The following is a 19,012-nucleotide window of genomic DNA, read 5'->3' on the forward strand; positions in this document are numbered from 1 at the left end:
CATATTCAAAATGTAACCAACTGTGCATATATGTTTGTAAATTTAGCAATACGGGAAAGATTCGAGTGCACAAAGACGTAGTCAAAGGGAAGTTTTTGTCTGTTAAGAAATTACAATAAAAGGCTAGTTTAAATGCCCTCTCCTACTTTTTGAGTAGTGCCAATACTATATATGAAGTCACTGCTACAGGTGTGCCTCGTAATAACACTTTGCAGTGTGTAATAGATCAGTTATTTAGAAAATATACATGCTAAAGAACAACAAAATAACGGTTCTTGTATTTACCTCATTTGATACGTGTTTTTCAATTATTCAGGAACCAAAATCATGCTTCCAGATATGGCTGCTTAAGAACATAAAGCTGTGAGCAAGACAAGGTCATTTGGCCTGTCATGACTGTTCTTTCCACCAACTATGCACAATCCCCCCTTCATGGATTTTATCTCTGCATAAGGGTGATCCCTTGTGTCACAATGAGGAAAGCTTGGACTTTTCAGTCCCAGAAGATGATGAGCGAGAGGGGACCTTCTAGAAGTATGTTAGATATAAAGTGAATAAAAAGGTTAATGGTGAGCATTGTTTCAAGTTAAACCACCACTGCAGGACAAGGAGATATGGGCACAAACTGGTAATAGACAAGTTCAGGACTGATGTGAGGATGCACTTCACAGAGTGATCAGTACATGAAATAGTCTTGCATGTAAAGTAGTGAGGCAAAAACGTGAGTCATTCAAGAAGCAGCTAGATGCGGAGAGTTGAAAATGGGGAAGATTATAAGTTTCTATGGAAGGCTGAACTAGATTGGCTGAATGGCCTCCTTTACTTGTATTTGTAATTAGGGGAGTAACAGCAAGTGTGCTGACAAAGTAGTAAACTGGCCTCATGCTATAGCAGGTCAGAAACAGAAATGGGGGCCCAGGCCAGAAGGGAGCCTTGTACAATGGTGGTTGATCTTCTTTCAAGAATTAGGACGATCAAAGCTATGACAGGTAATCCAACAATGTAATTTCATTAATCTCCAGGTTACAAAAGAAGTACAGAAATGGGGATTCTGAGGAACTTCAGATTAGTTTGAAACACCAAAGTGCTCATTCTGGGCAATGAAGTCTAGACAGTAATGTTTAATAACAGCAAGCAAATGGCCTCTGATAATAGAGGGCAAACAGCGGGGGTAAATAGATGTTTTTTGGATTGGCAAGTTGTGGGTAGTGGTGTCTCAAGGATCTGTGTTGGGACCTCCTGTTTTCCATGCATGTCAATAATTTGAGCATAGACACAAGAAAAATATATTAAATTTGCTGAATCCACATTAGAGGGCACGGCAAACTGATGGAGGAGGTCGCAGTAAGGTTAGCGGAGTTGTTAGATGGGTGGCAGATGCAGAGAAATGAAGTACATTTTGGGAAAAAGAATAATGAAAGGAAGTACACCCTAGATGATGAGATTCTTAACTGAATGAAGCAGTGAGATCTAACAGAGCTTTAAAGGTAGGAATGCAGGTAGAAAAAGCCATTAAAAAAACAAATGGGATTCTGGGTTTTCTATACAAGGCATTGAATTTTAAACAAGGAGCTGTTGTATTTGTACAAGGTATGTGGCTAGGCCTTTGCTGAAAAATTGCATGTATTTTTTTTATTAGTTCATGGGATCTGGGCGTCGCTAGCAAGGCCAGCATTTATTGCCCATCCCTAATTGCCCTTGAGAAGGTGGTGGTGAGCTGCCGCCTTGAACTGCTGTAGTCCGTGTGGTGAAGGTATTCCCACAGTGCAGTTAGGGAGGGAGTTCCAGGATTTTGACCCAGCGACGATGAAGGAATGGCGATATATTTTCAAGTCAGGATGGTATATGACTTGGAGGGGAATTGGAGGTGGTGGTGTTCCCATGCACCTGCTGCCCTTGTCCTTCTAGGTGGAAGAGGTCGCGGGTTTGGAAGGTGCTGCTAAAGGAGCCTTGGCGAGTTGCTGCAGTGCATCTTGTAGATGGTACACACTGCAGCCACGGTACGCCGGTGGTGGAGGGAGTGAATGTTTAAGGTGATAGATGGGGTGCCAATCAAGCGGGCTGCTTTGTCTTGGATGGTGTCGAGCTTCTTGAGTGTTGTTGGAGCTGCACTCATCCAGGCAAGTAGAGAGTATTCCATCACACTCCCTACTTGTGCCTTGTAGATGGTGGAAAGGCTTTGGGGGGGTCAGGTGGTGAGACACTTGCCACAGAATACCTAGCCTCTGACCAGTTCTTGTTGCCACAGTATTTATGTGGCTGGTCCAGTTAAGTTTCTGGTCAATGGTGACCCCCCCCAGGATGTTGATGGTGGGTGGATTTGGCGATGATAATGCTGTTGAATGTCAAGGGGTGGTGGTTAGACTCTTGCTTGTTGGAGATAGTCATTGCCTGGCACTTGTGTGGCGTGAATGTTAACCTGCCACTTATCAGCCCAAGCCTGAATGTCGTCCAGGTCTTGTTGCATGCGGGCATGGACTGCTTCATTATCTGCTATGTTGGGGGGAAGGTCATTGATGAAGCAGCTGAAGATGGTTGGGCCTAGGACACTGCCCTGAGGAACTCTTGCAGCGATGTCTTGGGGCTGTGATGATTGACCACCAACAACCACCTTCCTTTGTGCTAGGTATGACTCCAGCCAGTGGAGCGTTTTCCCCTGATTCCCATTGACTTCAGTTTTACTAGGGCTCCTTGATGCCACACTCTGTCAAATGCTGCCTTGATGTCAAGGGCAGTCACTCTTGCCTCACACCTCAGACCCCATTATAGGAAGGATAATAGAAACCTGAAAAGGGATTTGCAGGAATGATGCGAGGACTGAGTGGGTTTACAGTTATGAAGAAAGGCATGAAAAACTGGTGCACTTTTCACTGGAATTATGAGGGAATCTTAGAGGTTTTCAAAATTCTGAAAGGTTTGAGGGTAAGTACAGTAATGTTGTTTCTACTGATTGGCAGTAATAAGGTAACATCAACCGAACATTATCATCTAGAGGAAGAAAATGATTTTTTATTATAAAATGGATTAACAGCTTGTATTGTTAAGTGCAACTTGATAATGCCGAACCTTAAAATATTTGATGTAGGATACTCTAATTGCTATATGGAAGTCAATTGGTGCAAGCCAGTTGCCCAAGTTTATTACCTAAATGATTTGTGGAAGGGTGACGATTTTGATTTTCTCTACCAGATCAAAGGCATTCAAGGCCTGAGGTCCAGACTTGATTAAAAATCTGTGTTGCGTCAAGGACTGGAATAAAACCCAGTGTTTATTTTGCCTGAGGAGACTTTTTCTATGGTCCAACTGAGTAGCCATTCCTGAGAAAAATCACTCCCTGAATTCTGGGAGTGGAAAACTATAAAGTCAAGCACATAGCTTTTCTCCACTGAAGCATCAACAAACTTGGTTATCAATTCCCAAAAAAACAGCAAATAAGATTTTCTCAGTGAAGTGTCTGCCAGTGACGAGGGAGGTAATGACTGGGTATCCCTCCTGGACAGTAAAAGAGGAGACTGGCGAGGGCTTTTTTCTTTCTGGCACTTTCCTGTCTGCCCTCTGGGTCTTTTTATTAATCACTGAACAATCCTTCCAATACTATCTCCATCAGCAGCTGAGACAATTTGGGTACACGTTTCAACCATTGAATCTGATGCGATGAAAGGGCTCTTGTAAACATAGATTTCTTTCCCCCTCATCCACACGGCTTGAATTCCCAATGTTACGTAGAGCAGCTAATGGAGATGAACCTCTTTTGCATTCCCCCACTTTTTTTTCCATTCAGACAATGTAGAGAGGGAAGTCTCTACGTCAGGATAATAACCAGTCACCTCAGGTGAACTAGCTAGAAACAATTGTGGATGACATAAAAAATGCTGGAGTTGTTGCCACTTATACATTTAAATACTTTGGTACATAACTGGAGCTAGCATTGGGTAATACCAGACTGGTAACTTAACTCAGTGTGGGCAGACTTGTGGCCAATGTTGAAAGAGATTGTACAAATTGCAGCGAACTGATCTCTTCTGGCCAGCTGTGAGCTGACAGAAAATGTGACCTGCCTAATACATCAAAGTTCATTTTAAAAAGTTCCCTGTTAATGCTTAATTTCATATCTGACTTAGGAATGGAGACAGCAGCAATCAAACTTTGACATCCAGTGAATACATCTGTCATATTGATCCTTTATATTGAGTTTGGAATAGACTTTGTGCTTTTAAAAAGTCACGCAAAAATTGAAAACAAGGCAGACGGGTGTGTGACTTGGTCATAAGCAACATTCTGACATTGTGTGCTGTGCTAATACCAAAGGTCTAAGAGATAAAACTTGGAACCTTTTCTTTGAAAAGTAATACATTTGAAAGATCTCCACAAGCTAATTAGACTATACCAAAGACTACATAGTGGCAATGTGAATTAAAGAAACATGATTCAACAGAAATACCTACAGTGACAGCTATCGATAGATACACACACATTCACATACTCTCTAACTGGCTATACTTCTATTTGAGCCTAGGCAGTGATTGGTAGTTCAACCATGAGGGTATCACAGCTGAACCAATTCTGTCCTCAACCACATGTATCCACTTCACACCAGGCTCAATCGATAGCAATCAATGGGTCCCCCCTTCCCTCTAACTCGGGAACATTGAGGCCAATTGTGCCCATCTGCTGCGCTTGCTGAACTCCTTCAACTTGGAATAGACTCGGCTGATCACCTTGCACTGCTTTATCTAGACCCTTAACCCTTGTTAAAATGTTGTTTGAGCAGCTATCTGTTTAATCATTAAAAGGTATACAGGAAAAGTTCTGATATCCGGCACCGACGGGACCGGCGTGATACCGATCTATCAAAAGTTCCGGAGTGGTGAGCGGATTATCTACCCAGGCTGTTTTTAACTAAGAAAAATTTAAAAATCAAGAAATGTGCAATATACAGTAATTGGGTACTCACCTACAGAATGTTGTGTTAAATGGATGGTGAAAGATGCTTGATTAAGTACAGTACTGCCAGTTGATGGTAATCCATAACTCTTTATAAGTTTTGTTTTACTGTTGTTATTAAACGACTTAACAGTACTGTAAAACAAAACTTATAAACGACTTAACAGTAAAACAAAACTTAAACGACTGTGCAGTGCACCAAAACTTAAACGACTACAGTACAGTATAAAGTATTGTACGGAGGTTGACTGTACACTTATTCCAAGCCAACTGGTTCATCAGGATCATGCACTTCAACAGATTGTTCAGGCACTTCCACTGCTCCAACTCTTTTGGAAGCTTTCTTAAACATGTCCTAGATGTCTGCTTGCTTAGTGGACTCTTGCCTTGTTATGCAGTCTACCTTTCTGCAAAGTTCTTGGGCAGAATAGCAAGAACGGCTTTCAGCAAATTTCATGAATGAAGCAAGATCTGCTGTAGCTTTAGCCCAAGAAATCTTGTTCACTTCAGAAATTTCATCATCTTCATTTTCCATCACACTTTCCTTTTCTTTCTTTGGATTCAAAACAGTCTCCATTATTTCATCATCACTTAGCAAATGCACAACAGCAACTTCTCTATCTGCATCAACCCACTGCTCAATATCACTTTCACTGAGGTGATGTAGAGGGTTTGCTGGGCCTACATCTTTCACCATGTCAGCCATTTCCATTACTGCAGTCTTCTGCGGACGAAGATTGAACCCACGAGATTCCTCCTCTGAAGAAGAACCTTCAGCAAACATTACAGAAGGCCACAATTTGCACCAGGCTTGTCTCAAAGTGTGACCTTTCACCAATTTCCAGGAACATGCAACATTAAAGATGGCATCTTTAAGATTGTATTCCTTCTGAAATGCCTGAATACCTGTATTGTCATCTTGGCTTATCAGTCTACGTAGGAAGTCTTTCTTGTAATGACACTTGAGATTTTGGATAACGCCCTGGTCCATGGGTTGTATGAGAGAAGTTACATTTGGTGGCAAATAAATGGTGAAAATATTTCCAGAAACCAACTCGGATTCATGCGGATGGGCTCTACAATTATCCAGCAATAAAATGCATTTGCTATCTTCAGGTTTCCTTATTCTACGGAAATGTTCCCTCACAGATGGAGCAAAAGTATGATGGAACCAATTTGAAAAGATTTCCTTATCCATCCAAGCATTTGCTTGAACTTTGTACTCAACAGGTAAGTGCCTCACATTTTTAAATGCACGGGGATTTTTATACTTCCCAATGACGAGAAGTTTAACCCGGTGTGATCCAGCAGCGTTCGTACATGTTAGCACGGTTACACGATCTTTATTTTTCTTGTAACCTGAAGCATTAGCCTCACTAGCCCCAGCAAGTGTTGATTCTGGCAAAAACCTCCAAAATAAGTCAGTTTCATCAGCATTGTATAGCTGTGCTGGCGACAAATCATGTTGCTGCACAATCTGATTGAAATAATCGCAGTATTCTTCTGCGGCGTCGTGATCAGCTGATTTTTTCTCCCCGCAAACATCGAGTCATCGTATCCCATGCCGTGCCTTGAAGTACGGTAGCCATCCATCAGAGAAAGCACACTTGTCAGTGAGCTCCATCTTTGCGTAAAAATCCTTCGCTTTTTCGATTAGCATGGGTCCGGAAATCGGAACACCCTCTGAACGCTTCAGAACAAACCACTCATAAAGCACGGTATCCAGCTCTTCAAGCTTAGGCTTACGAAGCGTGCGCCGTTTCTCTACACTCTTAGATGTCTCTGAGCTTGCATAAAACTTGAGCAGCTTATCCTTCTGCGCTTTGATGTCGTACATTGTTGACGAACCGATTTTGAATTCTTTCATAATGTGCATACGCTTCGCTCCCATTTCTAGTCGTTTGCATATATCAATTTTCTGTTTTAAAGTTAACACCACTCTCTTCCTTTTGGTTGGATCAACTTTTGGGATTTCCATAATGCAGTCCACTGAGTTGCAGCAGTGTACTGTACTGGAACCCCAAAAAATGGCGGATCAGAAGACTCCAGCTGCAGGGTTTCTGAGGTGATCCGAGTTCCGCTGGCGCCAAGAGGCCGAGTAGTGGCAGTTTGTAGAACAACCCCCACTGACGAACTTGGCAACCGTTGGAGACTCGGAACCGGCAACATTGCCGGTTACTGAGGCGCTGTTTTCGGGGGATGAATTCTGCCGGTAGAGCGAGGTTTCTGGACATACAACCTCTGGTTAAACCAAAGTTTCCTGTAGTTCATTTAAGATCAGAAGGTCAGGGAGGTGCACATCTGCATCCTGTTATACTTAGTATTGATAGGCAATCCAAACAATTGGTGCCAGAGTACCTCTGAGCAGGTGTTAAGTTTACAGGGCTGAGACTCCTGTATCTGGTCAACAAATTACCCATTGTGGGAGACATTAGTCTAACAGCCTAGTGTATACTCCACTGTAGGTCGCGCACACAGGTTTTTCTCCTTTTTAATCTGTAGTAGATTCATCCTGGATTAACATTTGTCGTATAAACCGGGCATCAAAGCTTTCTGTTTGGCACCAACCTAACATCAAACTTTTTTATAGATCAAGTGGAGATCAAAGGTAGTGCACCAAACTGACGAATGGCTAAACCCGAGAGTCTGAAGTGGCTCTTCAATAAATCACAAACAGCAGCTTTCAAGTCAGCTCAAATATCAGCAGGATACCCAACCACATCAAAACATACAGAGTTGCAGTGTGATGCCCTCATGACCCCTTAGAGCACCGTCCCAATTGAGCAAAATAAACCGTTTCATATAAATGGAAGTATTTTGATCAATAAAGAGAACCTCTCCCCCCCCCCCCCCACCCACATAACAGAAACGACCTGTGTACAATGTTGTACATTTTAACTTTACCATTAGTTGAGAGATTATAGAATGCAATATGTTGGATTACTACATTTCTTAAATATAACGCAGCTTAGATTAATGCATTCCATTTTACACTGGTCCTTTTTTGTAGCATTTATGCTCCTGTATTGTAATTGGGAAAATTAGGGAGGGCAATAATAAAAACAAAAATGGGTTTACTAAAGAGAAAGAAAAATGCCCAATCCTTCAAGAGCACGAGGCTTTGGCTTTCTGAAATTCCTATCTATTGTTTCTTGTGCATTTAAGTATGATTAAAAAAGGTTTAAAATTAAATTCTATATGCAATAAAATGTCAAAACCTATGGTAAGAAAGGCACGAACATTTCACATAATAGGATATGCAGGGAACAACTGAGTTGTGTTCAGGGAAGTGGGAGAAAACTGTACATGGGTATGCTGTTTTATATTTTGTACTGGAGTGCTTTTGCCTGCCTAAAAGTAAATCAGAACAGCTTCACTTCTATCTAAATGTAGATTCCCGAACATTCAAGCAAAGCATTTCTTCAGTGATACTTTGAAAGCAGACTGCACCAAGCAGTGGACAATGGGGTCGGAATCACGGCCATACTGCTTTGAGTGGATACTGAAAGGAAGCCGACATACTAGGTGCTGCAGGGAGCTACCACTCGCTGTGTGTTATCGGGCCCCTCCGTTTTTTTTCTTACGCTGCTTTTCTGCCCTTGTCTCTTGGATCTTCTTGAGCCAGCACTATCACAACCAAGACAACAAGAGAATGAAATTCTACCAGGTGATTAACCAAGGTTGATGTGAAACTTGCTAATGGTGAGAGTAGTCCTGGGTGTCTCCCCTCCACGTGGACAAGCACCAGGTTTCCATTACGTATCTTCCCACCGCAGCACAGGTGAGGTCTGGAACTCAACTTGTGGAAGTTCATCGATTGGAGGTGTTGTCCTACCTTTGTGACAACCTAATGCAACTTTCAGACCATTTGTCTTGTGTTGTATGACTTTGTTTTTCATTTCTTCCTATTGTTTCCTCTTCGGTATTACAAAAAACAACAACTTGTATTTATACAGCGCCTTTAACGCAGTAAAATATCCCAAGGTGCCTCATAGGAGCGTTATCGAACAAAATTTGACACCAAGCTACATAAGGAGATATTAGGCCAGATGACCAAAGGCTTGGTTAGAGGTAGATTTTAAGGAGCGTCTTAAAGGACAGGTGTGGAATGGTTCAGGGAGAGAATTCCAGAGTTTGGGGCCGAGGCAGCTGAAGGCACGGCCGCCAATGGCGGTGCAATTAAAATTGGGGATGCACAAAGCTACTTTACACCTGTAAATGTAATATTTAATTAAGACTTCACAATAAATAAGGTTGTTCAACATGTGGATGCATAAGCTTTTACCCTTATTCAGCTACTCCCATGTCATTCTGTTGCTTCTATTAATGTCACATAAACTTTGATTTCAGTTATCCTCTCTAGTCAGTAATTTATATCTAGTGTAGTTTATATTGAAGATTGTAAGAACTGTATCTGTACACCTGTAATTTCACTGCTTCAATGTTTGATTTATGTGTCTGCCCTCAGTCAGTCTCTAGTTTCTTGCCAACCTCAGCATAGTACCAAAACAGCCCAAACCAAAGTCACAAATTACACTTTCTGTGCCTGACTCTGATCGTGGTTCATTTTCCCTGTTTGCCCTCCTTGACCTATTTGCAGCCTTTGACAAAGTTAACCTACATTGGCTTCCTGTTGCCAAACGCCACCTATTTAAAATTCACATTTTTATGTTTCAAATCTTTTCATGATTTTGCCTCTGCAACAACCTCCAATCTTACTTTGCCCCTACCCCACTCTCCTTGGCTTCCTCACAACCGACAAGTTTGGCTGCTTCACTCATTCTGGCCCCATCATCTTTCCTCTGCCTTGTGGGCACACACAAACAACACTAGCTGGTTAATGATACATTTGGAATATTGCAGCTGTAACATCCAAGATATATAGGCGTAAAAAATCTGATGGCGCCGTGTCTGTCTTTCAGGCACTAAAGGGGCTTAATGATGGGCCGGAAGTGCGCCGCCCACCATATTGGTATAGGCAAAAAAAAAAGGGCATCCGGGGCTTTGCCTGAAACAGGCATTGGACCCTTTGCATATGCATATAGGGGAGCCTAACGATTGTTTGTGACTCGCTGTGCAAAATTGGGCTGCCATGAACGGAGCCATTGCTGGGCTGGCTGTGTTCAGGAAAAGTGGAGCCCGTCACCAAAAATGAACTTTTCATTCACTGAGCGTTGTCGGGAGCTGGAACGCTCTACCGGAAACATTAGAAGCTGATTCCATAAATAATTTTAAACTGGAGTTAAACAGATACTTGCGAATGAAGAACTTACAGGGTTACGGACAAAAAGTGCGGGTGTGCGACTAAAGCACAACTGCTCTTTCAAAGGGCCAGCACAGGCATGACAGGCCAAATGGCCTCCTTCTGTTCTGTAAGTTTCTATGATTTAAGATACAAGCAGCAGAATTCTGTTATTTTTGTATAATATATACACCCCATTTGAATTTGTTTTTTAAAAAATCCAGCAAAGATTAAGGACTAAATAAAAACAGAAAATGCTGGAAACACTCAGCAGGTCAGGCAGCATCAGTGGAGAGAGAAACAAAGTTAACGTTTCAGGTTGATAACCTTTTGTCAGAACTGGAAAAAGTTCAAAGGGCCGAATTGCCTACTCCTGCTCCTATTTCTTATGCTGAAACTATGTTTGAATTTTGAAAATCCCAGTTGCTCTTCAAAACCGCAGAAAATTATGAAAAATCACTGAACCGAAAAACCATCATAAACACGCTTTCTTTTTTAGTGATTTAATGTTATTTAATCTTTATGGCAGGAAAATGCCCATTCTCCCTAGAATAAACCTGAATATGTGACGAGGAACAATTTTTTTATGAACATAAAGAACTGTTATTTCCAAAACTGGTGGTCTGAAGACAGTTTTAACTCATCCTACCTATCTTCAAACTTAATTTAAACATTTGATTTTTTTAAATAAATGCAACAAAACTAACCCCTGAACTAAAATATATGATTGTGATTTTGCTTTCTGCTACTTTTATTTGATTATTATTTTTGATAAAAGATAAGTTTATCGTTCTTAAGTAGGAAAGACTACATTTTGTAAAACTTTTTTGGTTAACCTTGTGCGGGATTTTAGATGTCCCAACTGCTTTGACACGAAGAACTTTGGGCCCTGGGAAACCTGAGCCTTATGGTGTTACGAAGCTACCAGGAAACATTTGGACGGCCTTATAAAATTTCAGCCTCAAGCTCTGACACGAAACAAAAAAATGTGCTAACTTTCTGAGCCCTGCTGAGAGAAACTTTTTTTAAGTCTCCCAGCAGTGTCACTGCTAACAGGAAATAATACTTGTATTGTTGGGATCCAGCGAAGATGCTGAAGTTGCCAGTAAGGTTGTGCATTTTATGTTTACCAGGTTCTATGGAGCCATCTAATTAACAGTGACAGTTAACTAAATATCTCTGTGGCATTATGGTGAGACATTTCCTGAAGTATACACCACTACCCTTGAGCTGTCGAGGAGAGCCAACTAAATAAATTACTATCAGCTTTGGGCCCCCCTCACACAAATACATCGTCATGCTGCCAAAGTTCAAATCTCATTTGGGAGAAACTATATTACATTGAAGTAAAACTTTAATGAGGGAACACGTGCAGTTTAACTGGGAGAAATTACACTCATGTAAGAACTGACTTGAGACTTTGTTGAACATATTTGCTGAGATAAACTGGTGTAAATAAAATGTTGAGATTTGCTGAATTTATTACGAAACATAACTGCTTAGAAATAAATTATATTCAATTAATGACTATTAATCATAGAATAATACAACACAGAAGGAGGCTATTCGGCCCATCGTGCCTGTGCCGGCTCTTTGGTAGAGCTAGCCAATCAATTCCACTCCCCTGCTCTTTCCCCCATAGCCCTGTAATTTTTTTCCCTTCAAGTATAATCACTGATGATTTGATCCAAGAAGAAATTATTGTTGTAGGGTACAAATCCTGCTGTATTAGACTATTTTCTCCCCTCTCCCTTCTGGTTCTCCCCAGGCTGCACACCAGCTACAATTCGGCGAGTAGGCAAGCAACCTGCTTGTGTTACCTGTCAATGGTTAAAGATGCACAGAATACCTGTTTTCCACTCTGCTTCGGTTTTAGGTTCGTGATGGATCAGAATCCTCACCCAATTTACATAGAATTACACAGAATTCACAGCACAGAAACAGGCCATTCGGCTCAACTGGTCTATGCTCCACATGAGCTTCCTCATACTCTACTCCAATGTTCACTGTAAGCTGCGCTTTGTTCTGTACAGCCTGTCTTTTACTGCGTGGTCTCTTTAAATTTCTGCGCATGCACGCTACTTACAATGGAAAATGATGTGGAGATGCCGGTGTTGGACTGGGGTGGACAAATGTAAGAAATCACACAACACCAGGTTATAGTCCAACAGCTTTATTTGCAATCACAAGCTTTCGGAGCGCTGCTCCTTCGTCAGGTGAAGTGGAAAAGGTAGGGAGCGGCCTGCGCAGGACCTTTCCATTACTGCGCGGCTGCACAGCTTAGAGGGAACATTGCCTACATCATCTCACCCGATCAGCATAACCTTCTATTCCTTTCTCCCCTCAGGTGCTTATCTAGCTTTCCCTTAAATGCATCTATCCTATTCGCCTCAACCACTCCTTGTGGTCGCGAGTTCCACATTCTCACCACTCTGGGTTTAGGATATTGGCCTGTGGGTCAAAAGTTGTTGGCTTGTGCCCCACACTAGGACTTGAGCTCATAATGTAGATCAATACTGAACACGTGTTCCACTGTTAGAGGTGTAGTTCTTCAGAAAAGACGTTAAACCAGGGTCCCGTCTGCCTGCCGTGGTGGTTCAGATGGATGTTAATGATCCCATGGTGGCACTATTCAAAGAGGAGCAAGGGAGTTCTCCCCAGTCTCTGACTTCCACCAATATCACCAAAGAAAATAGATTAACTGGTAATTTATCTCACTGAGTATGTGCAGATTGTTTGCTGCATTTTCCTTCTCCCGAGGTCCCCACCAGAAAATTTGATTTACTCCACATGACATTAAGAAGTGGCTGGGTGCACTGGACACAGTGAAGGCTATGGGCCATAACAATCTCCCGACTGTAGTGCTGAAGACCTCCGCACCAGAGCTAGCTGCTCCCCTAGCCAAGCTATTCCTGTACAGCTTTGCCTCTGGTATTTACTGGACAATGTGGAAGATTACCCAGGTATGCACTATCCACAAAGAACAGGATAAATTTAACCAGGCCAATTACCACCCTATAAGTCTCCCAGTCATCAGCAAAGTGATAGTCATCGATAGTACCATCAAGCAACACCTACTCATCAATAACTTGTTTACTGGCACTCAGTTTGGTTCCACCAAAAACCACTTGACTCCAAACCTTACTGCAGCCTTGATCCAGACATGGGAATGCAAGAGCTCAATGTCAGAGGGGAGGTGAGAAGTAGCTGCCCTAGAAATCAAAGCATCATTCAATCAATTATGGCACCAAGGAGCCCTAGCAAAACTGAGATCAATGGGAAAACCCGCCAGTGACTGGAGTCATACCTGACACAAAGATGGTTGTGGTTGGCTGAGGCCAGTCAGTACAGCCCCAGGACATTGCTGCAAGAGCTGCTCAGAGACGTGTCCTTAGACCAACAATCTCCAGTTACTTTATCAATGACCTTCCCTCCGTTATAAGGTCAGGAGTGGGGCTGTTTGCTGACAATTCAACAATGTGTAGCTCTATTCACAGCTCCTCCAATAATGAAGCTACCCCTGCCAGCCTACAGCCTCATCTGGATAATATTCAGACTCCAGCTGACAAGTGGCAGGTTAACAGTTGTACCACACAAGTATCTCCAGCGAGACACTATCAAAAACCTGAGGGCAGTCAAAAATGCAATGATGGTCACTTGGGAGTAGGCTGTCTGCTGTGCCCTCTTGGGTCTAGAAGGCGCATGACCCAAGCGAGGTCCGAGGTGTCAAAATGGGTAAAAAGAGTTGTGTGCCCTCATAGGATACATACCCTCACCAGGATTCGAAATTAAACTATTAATTTTTTTTTAAATTACCGTCTGCGTACTTCCTATTTGTAGAAGAGCACAGAGAAATTTTCACCTCTATTCTAGGGGTCAATTTGTGGTTTACAATCACTACAGTACCTGCAGAATATTCATTTCCCCAATGTGTTCTAAGACACTTGTGATGCAGTACTACAGAGGTGACAGGAAGAGTGTGCAGACATAGTGAGCTGCAAGACAATTTTGCCAGTGTATTGTCTCTATTTTTTTTTTAAAACCCACCCCATTGCAGGCAAGAAACTTTTGAAGTTGGTTTGAGCTGGCTGCAAGGAACCAGTTTTTATTCATTTTTTCCACAGAAGCCTTTGATGAGAATTCCTCAAGTTAACCCAACACACTGGAGGCACTGCACCAGAGAACTGCAAGCTGCAAGTTCACATGGGATTTCCTAAACTCAGCATCAGTCCTAGTGGAAGGTTGCGAGTGGAGAAGATGCATATTAATATTGGGTAATACTAAACTTAGTGCTGGTTACATGGAGAAAATTCAAGTTGCCTTGTAGCAACTTTATTCTTATGCAGAAAAACAGTAATAATCGGATCCATGATATTTTCTAAGACCCTGTCGGTGGGCAAAATACTGTTGATATTGGGTGCTTGAAATATAAAGGTGGATAATTGTGGAAATATGCTTTGATTAGCTGTGGGTTTATGTTAATTGATCAGATGCATGGACTTAATTGCTGTTAAACTGCTTGTACGTGGTGTCACCGCATAGCGGGATTGGTACACTTTATAGTTGTAAAATGTCAGTTCACACTTGCAGTTCCCTGATCTTGCGCAGGGTTGAGTATAGGACAAATCATTTTAACAGAAGAAGGGAGAGGAAATTGACAAGCTGCCTTGGGACACTCTTGAACATGGCATAGCATCTGGCTCGGCAGGAGTATTGCCAGTGAGCGGACACTGCATCCTTTCAGTAAGGAAATGTACATGGTGAGGGAGAGAAAAGATGTAAATAGAGGCCTTAGAAAGGGTACAGAGGAGGTTTCTCAGAGTTATCAGGGATGAGGGACTTCAGTTATGAGAAGTTGGAAAAGTTAGGACTGTTCTCCTTGGAACAGAGAAAGGTTAAGAAGTGACCTAATAAAGCTTTTAAAGATGATGAGAGGTTTTGATAGAGCAGATAGAAAATAATTATTCCCTGGGCAAGTGGGTCAATAACCAGTAGGCATAGATTCAAAATCATTGGCAAAAGATCTAGAGGGGAAATGAGAATTTTGTTCACTGAGAGAGTTGTCGGGATCTGGAACAGTCTACCTGAAGAGGTGAGGGAAGCTAATTACATAAATAATTTTAAAAGGGAGCTAGACAGGTAATTGAGGATCAGGAATTTACACGGTTACGGACAAAAAAGCAGGGACATGGGACTGAGCACGACTGCTCTTTCAAAGAGCCAGCACAGGCACGATGAGCCAAATGGCCTCCTTCTGTGCTGTAAGTTTCTATGATTCTAAGGGACTTAAATAGTTGGGGGAAATGGGAAGAAAATGTTAATTAAAATATTTAATATATTGTTCCAGTTTTCTCTGCCCCTGAGGCATTTGGCCATGCTCCAGTACCAAGACTTCATTCTCCATATGTGGACCAGGCTGAGAGTCACATTTGAGCCCAATCTTACCTTCACCTGACACCCACATGAGCAGCCTTTCCAGCAGGGATGACCATGACGAGTTGAGGAATTGTAATGCTAGCTAATTCCCCCTTCTGCCCCAGCCCAGGGATGTTGGGACCTGTTGTCCTAACTCCCCTCTGTCTCCAGTTGAGATAATTAACCGGGTAGTATCCCCATTCCGAGATCAGGAACTGTACGGGAGAAATCACAGTACAAACTTATTTATCTGGATTAAAGACCAGCCTTGTTCACAAAGTGCTCATCAACTTTTAAAGCTGTAATCATTGCATCCATTATATGCTGTTCCTGTTTTTGTACCAGTGCGTTAGAAGGCATTTTTAGGTCTCCAAACTATTAAACATATAGTTATTACGTTAAATTATTTCTTTTTTTAAGTGAACACATATTTCAGTCAACGGAAGTGGTGGTGAGTTTCATAAAAGGATTTCTGTGATGTGTTGAAGGATGTCAGTTTTAACGTTGAGCAGCTGAGAATGGATTGCTGGAAGAGCTCAGATACTAAGACAGGCAATGTCATTCAGAAAGGATTCAAGCTTGGGCAGATCGTATGTCTGCCGCTGAACTGTTTTTAACTTGACATAGTGCTAAATAAATGCACCTTGCTTTGATCTCCAGGACTTCCTGGGCAGACTGGATGATTAGATAAAGATCAGTTGTCTTCATCCCTTAGGAAAATGTAATCTTAGCTACAGTAATGTAGGGACTGACATTTACTACTAAATGTTTCAGAGGCACTTGTGCCTTAAAAAAAAATAGGGAGAGAAAAACAGAAATTTAACATGTACTCGTCTCTCCAGGAAATGAGATTGTCCAACAGTGGTTTCGGAATAGAAATTAAAAATAGACTTGGTTAGTGCAATGACAGTCAGGTTAGAAGGCACAAGAATGCCTGGCAATCCAACAGCAGCAGCAGCACATCTGAAGCTGATCTGTGTGTTCTTGCTTATAAGGGTCAGCAGCTGCTCCCTGCAGGCGGTCACGGATCAAACGCTTGTGGGAACTGGCCTCCGTCTGATAGCAATGGACTGATAAAAGGTGTAGGTTAAAACATTTCACACACACAAAATAAAGGGATGGGGAGGGGGCAGGGAGGTGGTGGTGGGAGGAGGAAGGATGACCTCCAGGTTTTACTTAAAATTCAATTACAATTTATTTTAAGATTTACTTTTCATAAAGGTTTACGAATACCCTCATGCTTATTCTTCTCTTTGCTCAGCTGGCTTACAGTCCAGATGGTATCTAAAATAAGCAAACCACATGAAGCACTGTGTCTGAGTGTGTGAGAGAGAGCGTGCGTGTGTGTGTGTGTCTGCAGCTCAATACTATACAAAAATAATGCAGACTTTAAAAAATCTTAAGAACATTGTTTAAAAGAGGTTTCAATAAGAAAATTCTCTATGACACAACTTTACAAAGTGAGATTCTCTGTAACATATTTTTTGCATTCAATACAAGCTATACCTTATAAACAGACTCGATGGGTCTCAAGACCATATAAAAAGCCAATATGGGAAAAGGGCCGAAACTCTTAAAAATGCCACTTCCTTTGTCTATGGTTTGATTCACTGAAAATGACTCCAATCCACAGAATGCTTTGAATACTGTGGGTTGTCTCCACCACCCCCGCCTCCCCCCCCCCCCCCATTCCCTCTAACGGAATTAGATTAAACAAATGTGCTTCCCTTTGATTGCCTGTGTTCAAAAAGGGGCACAGCTTTCCCTTTGAACTACGAGCCTGCCGCTGCCAAAAAAAAAATCGGTCCTCAAAAGTTTGGAGCAGGCAAAGCAAAGCATCGACAAGGTGCCAAGTGACTGAACTCTGTTCTATGGTATTTTTATGCTTCGGGTGCGCATATCCAGTGAACTGGATGTCTTTTCACAGATGGAAATGAAATAGCTTCTCCAGAAAGTGGCTGCGAGTATTCAGTCTACTAATTCGAGTCGAGAAAGGATTTGCTTTTAATACTCCCTGGCTTCTTGGAACTGTCTTTTGTACACTTCATCCGAAGGGTTATCCGTACATTTTAGGCCATTATTTGGAGGTCTGACCTCATTGTACCTGCTCCAGTCCCCTTTGCAAATGATCCACGGAAGAATGTCCACTTTATAATGCAGTTCTGCTGAGAACTCTGTGCTGATAAGGTTTGGTGTGCCCCCACCTTTACCCCGCGTGATAAGTTGCATGTTCTCATCATAGCAACAGTGCTGTGCAGCCAGCGTGGTGCTTTCCAGGGACAGCATAGAGCGAATACAGTAGCGTGCCGTTGGTTTGTAGATTTCCAGGCGTTCTTTTGGACCACTTGCATCCTTCCAGCGAAAGTCCTTCTGTTTGGGTCGGTCGTAGATATCAGTCGTGCTATAGGCAATCTCTGTTGGATAGGAGCAAGGGCAGCTGGGAAGGTCGTTCACAACTTTGTGCATATACTTCTTTAAGAATTCACTCTTACAGTTCATCCATCTTTCGCAGCTGTCGGTATCTGATTGAGTGGAGGGGGGGAAATATTTATAATGTTAGTGCCTCTTTAAAGTAAATACTATCACTATTGTAAAGAGTCTTAGTTCATGGAAGACCTGCATAAAACCTCCACTTACAGAGCCACCGTAATCGCCACCAGAAATGTTTGCATGTTGTGGCTTTTGGAATAATTTACAGCAGACGTGTGATTAGTGATGCAATGGTAGTGCACAATTCTGCTAACACATACTTGGTAAAAATTACATCCCAAACACTGGAATGACAAGATGTCTTTTTTTTAAAACCTATTCGCTTCACAAACTTGTCTGTTGCACACCTGTTTAATCTCACTTATGAGGCACTGCTCATTAAGCTGGAAATTAATTGTCACACCGAGTCTGAAGTTTTTGCGTAGAAAATGCCCCACCCATTTCAAAAATATCCAGTTTCTTTGATTTTCTCCTAGCGAGAACCTTTTATTCACAAGGATGGTAAGACTGCAGAAGAAACAGTAATAACATGTTATATCTTCATACACATAACAATATGCAAAAATTCACGCATTGATTGAGGTGCGCGGGATTTTATTATCTCTCACAGTGGGTAGGTACAGCCTCTAGGTTGCTGCAAATGCCTTATTGCAACCAGCTACTAGGAGATTCTCAAGATTGCTGCAAGTGGGCTCCCCCTTCAGATTTTCCCTCATCCCTTCCATATGGAGAGGTTTGTGGCTCCCACTTTGGTACTTACCTACAATGGCATGGCTGATTCAACCTATGGGGACTTACGGCTTTGAAGCACCCACTTAGCACTCAGCGGTGCGCCGCACTCAGTGCTTAATGGGCGGCACTACCATACCACCCTATTAATCTAAACCTTGCAAATCCAGCACACATTTTCATATTCATAAC

At 42.1% G+C, this 19,012-nt stretch overlaps 2 protein-coding genes across 8 annotated transcripts in view; one reads left to right on the forward strand and one right to left on the reverse strand.

Annotated features, from left to right (window-relative positions):
- Positions 1 to 16,004, forward strand: part of tasp1 (taspase, threonine aspartase, 1) — a 191,716-nt gene extending 175,712 nt beyond the window's left edge. For 5 of the 6 annotated variants that reach the window (XM_085981659.1, XM_085981661.1, XM_085981662.1 and 2 more), the window contains one exon: positions 317 to 3,276. Coding sequence is in view for 1 of the 6 variants with exons in the window: in XM_085981665.1 (XP_085837791.1) it covers positions 317 to 351 (35 nt within the window). In the remaining 5 variants the exon portion in view is untranslated. Of the gene's footprint in view, positions 1 to 316; positions 3,277 to 14,310 lie in introns of those variants that run through there. The other variant, XM_085981660.1, reaches the window with a different exon arrangement.
- A 991-nt stretch (positions 16,005 to 16,995) lies between these two features.
- Positions 16,996 to 19,012, reverse strand: part of ism1 (isthmin 1) — a 105,676-nt gene continuing 103,659 nt past the window's right edge. For both annotated transcript variants that reach the window (XM_085981657.1, XM_085981658.1), the window contains exon 6: positions 16,996 to 18,123. In XM_085981657.1, the coding sequence (XP_085837783.1) occupies positions 17,606 to 18,123 (518 nt within the window). In that variant the 3' untranslated portion in view covers positions 16,996 to 17,605. The remainder of the gene's footprint in view (positions 18,124 to 19,012) is intronic.

Source organism: Somniosus microcephalus, chromosome 3, assembly GCF_052327205.1.
Source record: "Somniosus microcephalus isolate GS21.2 chromosome 3, FLI_Smic_1.0, whole genome shotgun sequence".
Taxonomy (NCBI): domain Eukaryota; kingdom Metazoa; phylum Chordata; class Chondrichthyes; order Squaliformes; family Somniosidae; genus Somniosus; species Somniosus microcephalus.